Source organism: Pterocles gutturalis, unplaced genomic scaffold (genome assembly GCF_000699245.1).
Source record: "Pterocles gutturalis isolate BGI_N339 unplaced genomic scaffold, ASM69924v1 scaffold10273, whole genome shotgun sequence".
In the NCBI taxonomy this organism is placed as follows: Eukaryota; Metazoa; Chordata; class Aves; order Pterocliformes; family Pteroclidae; genus Pterocles; species Pterocles gutturalis.
In genome coordinates, this window is record NW_010125602.1 from 20,401 (window position 1) to 31,850 (window position 11,450).

At 47.6% G+C, this 11,450-nt stretch overlaps 1 protein-coding gene across 1 annotated transcript in view; it reads right to left on the reverse strand.

Annotated features, from left to right (window-relative positions):
• LOC104465540 (regulatory-associated protein of mTOR-like) overlaps positions 1-10,550 on the reverse strand; it is a gene marked incomplete at both ends in the record, with an annotated part of 30,295 nt that extends 19,745 nt beyond the window's left edge. The window contains 2 exons of the mRNA XM_010078632.1: positions 5,284-5,459; positions 10,404-10,550. Of these exons, the coding sequence (XP_010076934.1) occupies positions 5,284-5,459; positions 10,404-10,550 (323 nt within the window). The remainder of the gene's footprint in view (positions 1-5,283; positions 5,460-10,403) is intronic.
• Between the last annotated feature and the right edge of the window lie 900 nt (positions 10,551-11,450).

The window sequence follows — 11,450 nt, forward strand, 5'->3', positions numbered from 1 at the left end:
GGGAGCCCCTCCTTTCACCAGAGCCAGGATAGCCACATCCAAACGGCTCTTCCCCAGGTAGAGAGACCAATTACTTCTTTAAAGACAAGATGTGCAGAGGTTATTTTTGAAATCTTGAGGACCCTCCAGCTTTCTTGTGGCTGCCCCTGCTTGCAGGACATCCATTACGGCCAAGCCCAGGGACGGCTCTGGAAAGCTAAGCGGTCTCCAGGCTGCTTTTCTGATGTGTGCGCCATCCATCATAAAAAAACCACAACTCATAAAGCTACCTATGAACACTGCAGCGGGATCCCTATATGATCTGCTAAAACATAAAAACCTTACAAGGCTGCTTCGCAGAACCGCGCAGGGAAACACCCCTCTCAGCCAAGAGCTGCAGGATGCGGCACGGCAGAACTGGGTCACTGCAATCAGGCTGGAGACTCCCTGCAGACCGAGGATGCCACAAGACTTTCTAACTCCTCTGCTCGATGCCTCCACGTTATGACACATCTGAAAGAGGACCCTAACAGAGCCAGCACAACTCTGCACCGTTACACATTTGCTTACACATTCACCACGTCACGCAGCATTTCGTATTTACTTCGGAAGCCTCGCAGCCGAGCTTTGATTTGGCGTAACCTCACTCAGCAATATTCTACAGGCTCACAGACCCACAGAACAGCACCGCACACTGCTGCAAGACACGGCGTAACAAACCCACGAGCATCCTCACGCTGCTCTGCGCGGCCAGCCTCCTGCCCAGCAGCAGAGCACATTTCCCAGGGGCGCACAGACACACCAGCCTCCTTTGGGCCAGGATTTCTCCCAGGCGCGAGGCTTTTGATTGCAGCTTGTTGGATGAGAGGTGGAAAGCCTGCCCCACGCACTCAGGACGCACAGCGGGAGAATGGTGCCGTGCCGCGGGTTTCCTGCAGATCCCACGACAGCAGGACGGGCACCGCCGAGGGCCAGCCACCAGCCGGTGTTTCCACATCGGAACGCGTTCTGCAGCCGCCACTTAGCACTTCCCGAGGGAGCTGCGAGGATTGCACTGCGGGCAACCTGTAAATAAGCTTAGATCCCACTTATTTCATCTGATAACAAAATAAAACCAGGGTGCATTAGCCTAGTGAAAAACCACCCTTTGTGCCCCCACCACGGATCTGTCTGACGCTCACCGGAACGGGAGGAAAGCAGCAAGCGCTGGCTGCTTTGGAATATCCTGGGCTTGTCACCACCCCGAATATTCTGAACTGGATCCGCTCATTAAAAGCCCGTTCAAGCAGCAGCAGACTATCCGCATTTCCTCTCTAACAACCGCCGATTGCCAAGAAAATGTACTCGTAAACAAAATGTTCCTCACCCGGTATCCGCAACCCCCTTTATCACTCCAAGGCTCTAAATGCGACGTCTCAAGTGACGGTTGGTGTCATCGTCACAAGCACCAGGTGAAATATGTTAGAGCTGCACGTAAACACACCACTAACTGCCAGGCGACAGAGAAGAAAACCAGAAATATGCACAACGGGGTTCTGCTCAGGTACCACAGGAATATTTTGACACTCAATTTAGATTCTTTAAATAAATTTGGGACAGAGGATTGGCTCAGTTAACCCCCCAAAATCTCAACCAGAAATGCAAAATAAATACATCAGAAAAAATACTTTCAATGTTTGTTTTACATGGCCCAACAGAAAGCCAGCTGTCACAGGTCAAGCTCTCTTTTCCATGCACTCACAAGCCTGCTCTACTGGAGCTCTGGAGTACAATCTGCCTATCCGAAACTCCTGAGGCCAGGCAGTTCCCAAACTTTGTTCCGTGGCGGTTTGGGGGTTTCCAGCACTTTTCAGGAGCCTTATTCCTCTTGTACGAGTGGGACTGCAGAGTTCAAAGCCATAGGGTCCTTAAGACAATTTAGACAAGCACAGGCTTCTCCCTGATGTGTAAAACTGTGAAAATATAATTGCAGCTTGTTTATGTCTTAAGGGACTGATGATAACATAAGTTTATGACGCACTGCTGATCACAGCTTCCAATACAGTTACTTTTTGCTTTAGGCAGCGCGAGACGCGGATCTGCGTAAAGCAGCGCACCAAACACACGCTAATTTCTGCCCGATTCTGCAATAGCTGCGTCTACGTCCCGGCGAGTGCACATCACTCAAGATTAACCACCCATACGGCTTAGCTCTAAGCTTGCCTCACACGGAGTTATATATAGTTACACCTTATATTTGGAACACGTCAGCCCACAGCAATCACTAGCCATGAAGATAATCCGCACCAAGCTAGCCAGAACCCGTACGCTGGACTCCTGACGTTGTCAGACCGTCCTCAAGAGCTTCAGGCACCACATTCGGAAGGGCACGACTGCCCCGGCTTTCTCTTACCAGCATCAATTTTTCTTTCCCTGAAATTAAAACTGAAGCAGATGCAGCTGCAACCCCATTTGAGAAGTGATTTTGTCCATCAGTTGTTTACTTAAAATGCAGAGTGCAAAATGGGATGCACAGAAATGTATTTATCAAGCCTTTATTTGCCCATAAATTCAGCATGTGAAACCTCATTAGCCTGTCAGTCCAGAATTGCAAAAGTGTTCTATTGCAGCAGCAAGTCTGCAGGGCTCTGAATCAGCTTTAGTAAAAGGGCTAGACTGAAGTGGAAGAGAAGTTTTAACGACAAAAGTTGACATCTTTCTTTTTGGTGACCTGTCTGCTTTAGGACGCCAGCAGCGGGACCGCAGGAGGAGGGTCTGGCTTTGCAGCCACTGCATTTAGCAGCGGTGGATAACAACGCTCCCCGAGCAAGAACTTGTTATTTAGGGGTCTTGCACGGGTGAAAACACAACTGTAGTAATGCAAATCAACAGGGAATATACAAGGAGCGTGCTGGTTTTTGTGTGCAGTAAGCAGGAGGAGATGCAGTGGGGAGTGCTTCATTCTCCAGAGCTCGCATGGCACCTGCCAGCACCAGCCCCCGGCACAGCGGAGGTTAACGGTGCTAAATCCTTCCCCCGAGCTGCATTTCTACAAACGCCTGTCCTGTCAAACAGCACCGAGACACAGCTCTCAGAATATCTCCTGCTCGTGGCAGGTGAAGCTCTGCTGGAGAGCCCGCCCGGATCGCCCGCTCAGCCGCATTCCCATGGAGACAGAGCGACAGAAAACTCCTGAACAGATCGTCATCAAAACCCCTTTCTCAGTACACAGAAACTCTGCATTCAATAGTGTTGCATAAAGCAGTATAAATGTCTGGAAGGGAACCCCTTCCAAAAAAAAAACCCAAAAAACCAACCCAACCCCACCAGAACCCCGTCTCCCAGAGCCTCCAAGGGAACCCCTTCCAAAAAAAAACACCCAAAAAACCAACCCATCCCCACCAGAACCCCGTCTCCCAGAGCCTCAGCATCCTCCCTGTAACTACGGCACCAAGGGTGCAGCGCGGTGCTGGGAACCGCAAGGGAAGGAGAACCCTGAAGACCCGACACCAACAGCTTTCACCTCACTTGGGAAGCTTCAGCTTGCTACGAACCAGCTAACCTTCCACAGGCATCAAAGCCCAATGTAGGGATTCTCACAAAGACTTAATGAATTAGTGAAAAGAACAAAGATTAAGCAGAGTCGCTGTGTCTAACACACGTGCACAGTCAGGAGCTATGCAGAATGACCCCAAGCCTCAGTGTACCGCCCTGAAAAGTGATTGTTTCACTCTTCTCTCGGTTACATGGTGTTTTGATGAAAACATTCTCCCTAGAACTGGAACTAAAATCTCCATTTCTGGAGTCCTGTGCCACTTTTTGGTGTATTTATTGGTTGCGGACCCCATTCAACAAGTAATCTTTAAAAAAGCATCATTTGTATTTATGCATTCATTGCCATCTGCTCCTAGCCTTCAGCTAGTCAGGGGGAACGTTCAGTGAAATCTCAAAGTCTTTCTCCACAAATAAAACCAGCAGAAACCTCAGCTTCTTCGGGTTCGGTTAGCGGTGAGCCGACAGCAGCCAACGATAACAGTGGTTCCCCGCAGCCATATTTTCCTGGTGATAAACCACAGTATTTCTCAAAGTTCTCCTAGAGGAATTTTGCTGCACAGTAACTTTCTGTAGCTTTTAAAAGACCAGGATCTGTGCAGGCAGCTGGCCAACGTTCAGCCCCACGAAGAGCACGGCAGCAGAGGTTTGCTGTTCCTCGGCTAGCCTCCCACTGCTTCAGGCTCCTGGTCCCTCGAGAATATTCCTAATGCCACTGAAGCTCTTTGCCCTGCTTCTCAAAATTATCCAAGACTTCTGCCTGTGTTCACAAGCTGTGACCCTCTTCTGGGAGAAACCACCCCTGAGCTCACTAAATCAGAAAGGGAACAAGAAGCTAAAGAGGTCTCGTGCCGTCCCTCAGACGAGCAAAAGGTATCCATCCCAGGCACCAGGTATCCAGACCAGAACCTGGTCAAATTAACTCAGCTTGCTGCTGATATACGTCAGAATAACTGTAAGAACCGTAAGTCATTACAAGCATCTCCAAAAGACAGCTAATTACTCTTGACGCTGTGGTGACTCCATTGCTTACCACTGTCTGCGATGTCTCCAGGCTTCCCCTGTTTCACCCTACTCTAGCAAGTGCCCTGGCGTTTTCCATTCCGGACTACACGTAACCGTCAGAGGATGGAGGGGAATGTGCCGACAGGAATGAATCGTCAGAGCTATATACTGGGACGCACACGCTGGATTTCTCGCACCATGTCCTCAACGGGCACCATAATTGTTCGTGGTCCTCTCTGATGTTGGGTAAAAACACCATTCTTCGAAAGCTCCTGCTATCTGCAGCAGCCTTTTATAACTTTCTGCCTAATTAACTTGCTACGTCTTCCCATAACATCTTTCTTTGGTTTATCGCTCAATTTCTTTCACTACAGCATTATTTAACACTACCGTATTATTTACAGCAACTGCAAGATTTGGAACATGATTTGTACAAAGGACAATTTACAAAAAGTTGTATTGCACTATGTGCTATTTCTGCTCTCTGAAGAAGCAGATATTTAATTCCCAGAACAGTAAATCCCTTAATCTGAGTAAACCTAGATATTGAGCTGGAATCTAAAATGTAATAAGTAGAAGACAACAAATTTTCACCTTTCTAGTTCTGATTAATAAAACACCATCCCAAGCGCATAGTTCAAATCCTGTCATTCAATACTGCAGAGAAATTGTAGGTTAGGCGGAACGTTTGGATTAACAAATCCATCATTTCAACAGACAAGCTACACAAATTATCTACTTGCCTTCAATAACGGGGAAGACACTCACCATCTCAGAGCAATTTTGATGGGCGTAGTAAGGCATGATGTGAAAAGGTCAGCCGGCAGATCCGGGATCATGGGCAGCAGCTCATTGGCTTCACACGCCGCCAGCTGAATGCAGTTCTTCATGGAGGGAGGCAGCGGCATTTGAGCAAGCGGATGGTTTGGGTTAATTGCAGCCACCTGGAGAGATCAAGGAAATTACCCAGGTGGTGAATTCAGTAAAGTTAATTGTACACCATTCTGAAAATAACCAATGAAGAGCTTCAAAGTTTGGATGGATCTCTGGATTCAGAGACATTTAAACCTACGGTAGCACCAGCCATAGCTTTAACTCACACATAACTAACAGTATTTAAGTGTATTTACCAGAATTTACCATAACGAAACCACACACCAAAACCAGCAACGTGCACCAGACTGAAGGGTGAGCACCCCTTCAGCGTCTCCAGCGCACATCTGCCAGCCTGGAATCCAGCCCTGCAGGAGCAAGCTGGGCTCGTTAGTCTTTCCTTTACGTTTAAGCAAAAACCATCCTTCCTGTGGCTCCTAACCATGCACCACAGATGGCAGAATAGCTTCCCATGGAGAAAGGGAATTCATTTGGCTGTGCTGGGCAGCGTTTCCTGCCATGGAGCATCACGATGGCTCTTGTTGGTAAGCCAGAGGAGTCCGAACTCCCCGTGCTTCTCCCCGTACATCTTTCTACTTCACTAGAGCAAAAAGGTCAAGCTAGGAAAAGGAAGAGAGAAAACCAGTGTCTGTAAGGAGAGAGGCTGTCTTCCAACAAAAAGAGAAAAAGAAATGTGCACTGCCTTCTGCAATGCAAATATGAACAAATCAGCAGACAACAGTTTTAACCGATGCTTTAGTAAAAGGGTTTGAAGTCCTTATACATATTCCTCTGGATGGAAAAATGTAATTGCTGCTGGGTGTGACACTGAAAACCAACCCCAAAGTAAGGTCTTTGCACCTCAAGATCTAGAACCGTTCTAATGACATCATTGTCCAAGACTCTATTAGTTTATATTTAATTGGGCATTATCACTTGTCTAGAATACTCAGGACGGACAGACACGTCAGTGCAGATGTCATGGACAGATGGAGCGCGTTGGTCCGACGGCATCTGGGCAGCTCCAGCCCAGAACCAGCTCTGCAGAGTGTTCTTCAACTCCCATTCCACATGCTGCAGAGCACTTTCCAAAAAGCAAGAGGAAACGGGAAACAGCGCAGACACTTACAGGGGCATACTCAGTGGGTTTAAAAATCAAGGTCAAGTCTGCAGCTAAAGAGTTCCAGAATTCTGACCTGCACTACGGCGGTCACGCCATGCGCTGTCATTCCTGGAAGACGGTGGCCATTCGTTTGTTCTGAAAACAAATCAGAGGTGCCCAAGCTGAGGAGCGCTCAGGTTTGCTACTCGCAAGTTCTTTGTCCATCCAGAGGAAGAGCTAACGGATCCGCAAGTACTACTGCTTGTAGCTAACAGTGAGGGAAACAACTGATGGATTCTGCACCACTGCTGCTGAAAACACCGAGGTGCCTGTACAGCCAGACTGAGAAACAAGCACCCGACACAAAACCAAGCCTTCTTGAATTAACAGATGTGTTCAAGGTAAACCTGGGGGGAACTTTACCCCAAGACAGAACCTAGGAGTTGTTGTTATCTCAAGAGTTGACCAGACCTGCCAGCTTCACACAACCCCTGCTGCGAGCATCCTCCCCTCCGCGGAAGACGTGAATGCAGCTACAGAGAAGGAGACGTTCCTCTCTCCCAGCAGATGGTGGATTAGCAAAATTCTCTCCCCAGACATGATGTTAATGCCAGATAACATTCTGCTGTGCTGTCATTAAGCTAATTTTTTGAGAATTAATGTTGAAGATGGAAAAATAAAAGCGGTGAGTTCCTCGGCTCCAATTAGGACTCGTTAGTCACAGCCCTGCTGGGGGGAGAGCGACCAGGCGCTCCCACCGCACCGCCGGATCCCCGCACCGAGAACCAAACCAGGCAGCACGCAGCTGCAGGGTACACTGCTGAAAAATTCAAACAATAAAGGTGCAAATCAGAAAGTCATATCTCATGCAGCAAAGCACCCGTCTGGGAGCCCACCTCCAGCCTTCGCGTGCGCACATCTCCCGCGCGGCGCTCCGGCAGACCTCTGCTGTGTGACACCAGCCTGAGTCAGGGGAGACACAGTGTCACCGTTACACAGAGAATTAATCAGAGATAACTAGCCTGCTGCTTTATCATGGTTAGTGCAGCACACTAAAGTGTCTGCTTAATGCTCCAGCGTGACGGAGTGTTTATACGCACTCGGAGAACCATCAGAGCTGGGCAACGAGACGATGAAGAGCATCCAGTGCCCCACTGTCACCCCAGGCAGAGCGCAGCTCCAGGGCAGGCACGGGAGGTGTCTGTGCCCAGCTCCCTGCCCTGCAGACACCCTTTCACCCACCGGTTTCTTACAGCAGCACGAGGTCGAGTCCCTGCCGGGTGCCCTCTGCACCCTCTTTTGCCACCAGCTCCCACCCTGCCCTGCTGCTGTCCTGCCCGGTGACACCAAACAGGACACTCACAGGAAAGCAACAGCACAACTCCAGCTTCCGAAAGCTGGGGTCAGTTCCCAGGTCTGAAAAATATCTATTGGGAGAGGAAAACAATAGCTTTCTGATACAAACCTCAGGACAAAACCAAAACACATAAAGGGAAGGTCAGCTGGGAAAATGAACTTTGAAACGAATCTATCACACTTAATACTGCACCACACCATAACCCCGTCACGCTGCTAAATGATGTTTCTTATCTGCAAACCCTGCGCTTCTGTTCAGCTAGATATGAAACCAAATCCTCACCTGCCCAGCCAGCTGGAAATGAAAACAATTCACGGGTATTTCTCTGAAACAGTCAAGCCAGGGAAACTGCCGGTCCCTGCATCCATAGCATCTCACTGAGGTTGGGACCACTGTGACACACCCAGAAGGATGGGGACTGACAGACCCTATCAGCCCAACCGCTGCCCCATAGACACCCACTCAGAAGGATGGGGACTGACACACCTTGCCAGCCCAACCGCTGCCCCATAGACACCCAACACAGAGCTACAACCAAACGACAACATTATCCCCACATCCCACCAAAAACCAGCTACAGCTGAACCGGGTCCAGCATCTGCAGAGGTCCATCTTCTGCTTTCGCCCCCACCTCCCTCAGACCCAGTCTTTACATTGAAAATAAAAAAATACTTTCACTTGCAATCTGTCCCCGAGGATAAGATAGGACAGACCCCTGCCTCTGCTGTACAAAGTCTTCTTCTCACTGAAACCAGTACACCTCTTGCTATCTGCACAGCTCTTCACTCACACACATTAGCCAGACTTTATTTACCAACAAAAGGCCAAAAAACCCGTATTTACTATTCAAGTGCTATTTTGGAAGCAGCTCTCTAAAGAAGACAATGTGCCATGCAGCGCTCCAGCATTATCTCTTCTCAGGTATTTAGAGAAGCGTTAACTGCTTTTCTATCACTCCCAAGTTATCAGGTTTTTTTATGCTTCCTCTCTTTGGAGACCGAACAAGATTTAGATTTTACATTAAGAAAAAGTCCCAGCCTTTATACCCCATGAACAATGAAAACCAAATATAACGGGGTTGCGAACATAGCTACGTTGTCATTAATTTTTATGTTTCTGGTGGAACTATATATAATCCGATGGCACCTGGCCAGCGCTCTGTGGTATCCAGAAACAGCAATCCCAAATAAAACAAAATAGAACAAATTAAAACAAAATAAAACAAAATAAACAGCCATGGCTTCTCTCAGCCTTCACTCTGTCAGATTAAGAGAACGGCAAACTCCTCTAATCTCCTTTCAGTAAGACGAGCTAACAATTATCTTGATCACTCTGGCAGCCCCTTGAGTACCAGTTTGGGCTTTACTTCGCCTTTCACAAATTTGAACAACTCAGTAATTTATAGTTTTCCAAATGAATTCTCACCCATGCTCTGCAAGACACCGTAAGCGCTTTTCTCTCTCCGTTACCAAGTCCAGGACAATGTCTGGTGGTCCCATTCTGTTCTTAAGATGGGAAGATGTAAGATAACCTTCAAAAGGCATCTCTTACCGCTGCTACTGACCTGTGCCTCGCTGTTTCACGTCCTTCCCAAGCCACAGACTTTGGGAAGTTTCTTATCTTTACAAAGAATGGCATCATCACTGGGTGAAGAGAAGGAGTAACGAAATGATCTACGTATCTCAAGCCATTAGACTGGTTTCCATCCGTAGAATGGGATTTTCACCTGCCAAAAGAGTCACCACCAAAGCAGCTCCAAAAAACAGAGTTTAGATGAAAGGAATGAGAGCCAGAGAGACTGTTACTATCTACTGGAAGGGTGTACTTGTGACAGTCAGTTGCCTGATCCATTAATATTCCTTCCCTGAAGTCTGTTTGGCTTTTCAAAAATACGTCATAGAACTGAGAGTGTAAGAAGCTGACCTCTAAAAAACGTGCTTTCCAGGTCAGCTGAAACCAGCAGGCATTTCTGTCCGTGGGGAGCCTTGCCATCCCAGGCTGCTGCACAAAGAATCCTGACTCCTTACCTTCCACTTTGCATTTCAGATTGACTTCAGTAAATTTATTAGTAATTCCATTTGCAACGACAGACAGCTTTGCATTAGAAACACATTCAGCCCAAGCAGCCTGTGAAACTGAAACCACTGGCGCCAACCCCTCTGTGTACCAGGTTCATCTCGTTTCGCATTTTCACACTCAGATCAACAGCACAAAACTCTAAATGCATCCAAACACATATTCAGATATCAGACTTTTGCAACTAAAATAAATACGTCTAGTTCACCTCGGCATTAATCTCAGCAGAAAAGACCATTAGGGCATAAACTGATCCTATTAACATCGCCATCTAATTAGTGCTTGTACTAAAAATTATTCCAACTTTAATAGGATAGCAAGCTGAACCAGAAAAATTGGAGTAACAAAATTATTTGCAAATTAATTTGCCTTCTAATATAGTTTCAAACACATTTTTCAGCCGTGTACAGCAAAGCAAGCTTAAACTTAACCCTGAGGCACAAACACAAACGAAACCTTTGCAACAGACCGTGATCTCACCTCCAGCTCCTGCTCCCTCTGCAGTGCAAACTGTTTGAACGACTTGACAATAAGGCCGGCGTTGGAGCAATCATAGACGAAAATGGAAGGGCTGCCCATCCAGGTCTGCAGGTCGTATATGGACAGAGGGATGTACTGAGTGTAGTTCTGGAGGAAGAAAAGAAACACCCGAGTTACAAAGAGGCCGAGATGCAACAGAACTTTAATTGGTGGGATAGTAAGATACACGCAAAAAAAATCCAATTCTGAAATCACAAAACAAAACCCAGACTGAACACTGGGCACGTTAATCACCACAAATACCCACCAGCATCTCTTAATAACGAGGACTGTGAACCCAGCTCCAGCACAACCCACAAGCAGATTTTGTTGTGGCATTGTTTGAAATGCTAACTCCGAACTGAAACTCTCAAACTCGGCACAGAGAGCTTTGATAACGTGCCGACAACTCCAACCAGCACTTAACAGCCCGATTGTACCTCAAATCTCTGCAGCGCTGATACAGGATGTAAACCAGCTGTCTTTAATGTAACATCAAACATCTTAAACTGGAAACTCCATCAATAAATCAAGATTGCTAATCAAGACTATGCAGCCCATCAGCAGCCACCACATCTTAGTTTAACGAGATGTTTCAGGATTTCATTACACCTTTAACTTCTGTGCCACTTTCAGAATTATCTGATAAAACGAAAACCCACAAAGCTTGCCTTCAACCAAGTGAAGCACCAACAATTTTGTTTCTGTAAACACGAAGCATTTTGTTGCTTCTCGTCCACCTTAACACCCCCAAACAATTGGAGGCAAGAGCTTCTGACAGTCCGAGGAGGATGATCAGACATCCAAAACCAGCTGCGAAGGGCCACACGCTAACCTACGGGGCAGCACGGAAAGTACAAACCAACGCAGATTTCCTGAGCCTGCAGAGTGGCCCCGCCAAACACCCCGCTGCCTGCACGACCCTTCCCATCCGCAGCCAGAGGGCAACCTGTCCGTGTTCCTGCAGCACTGAACTCTGCCCGTCGTGTTCCCATTCCCATCAGCAGG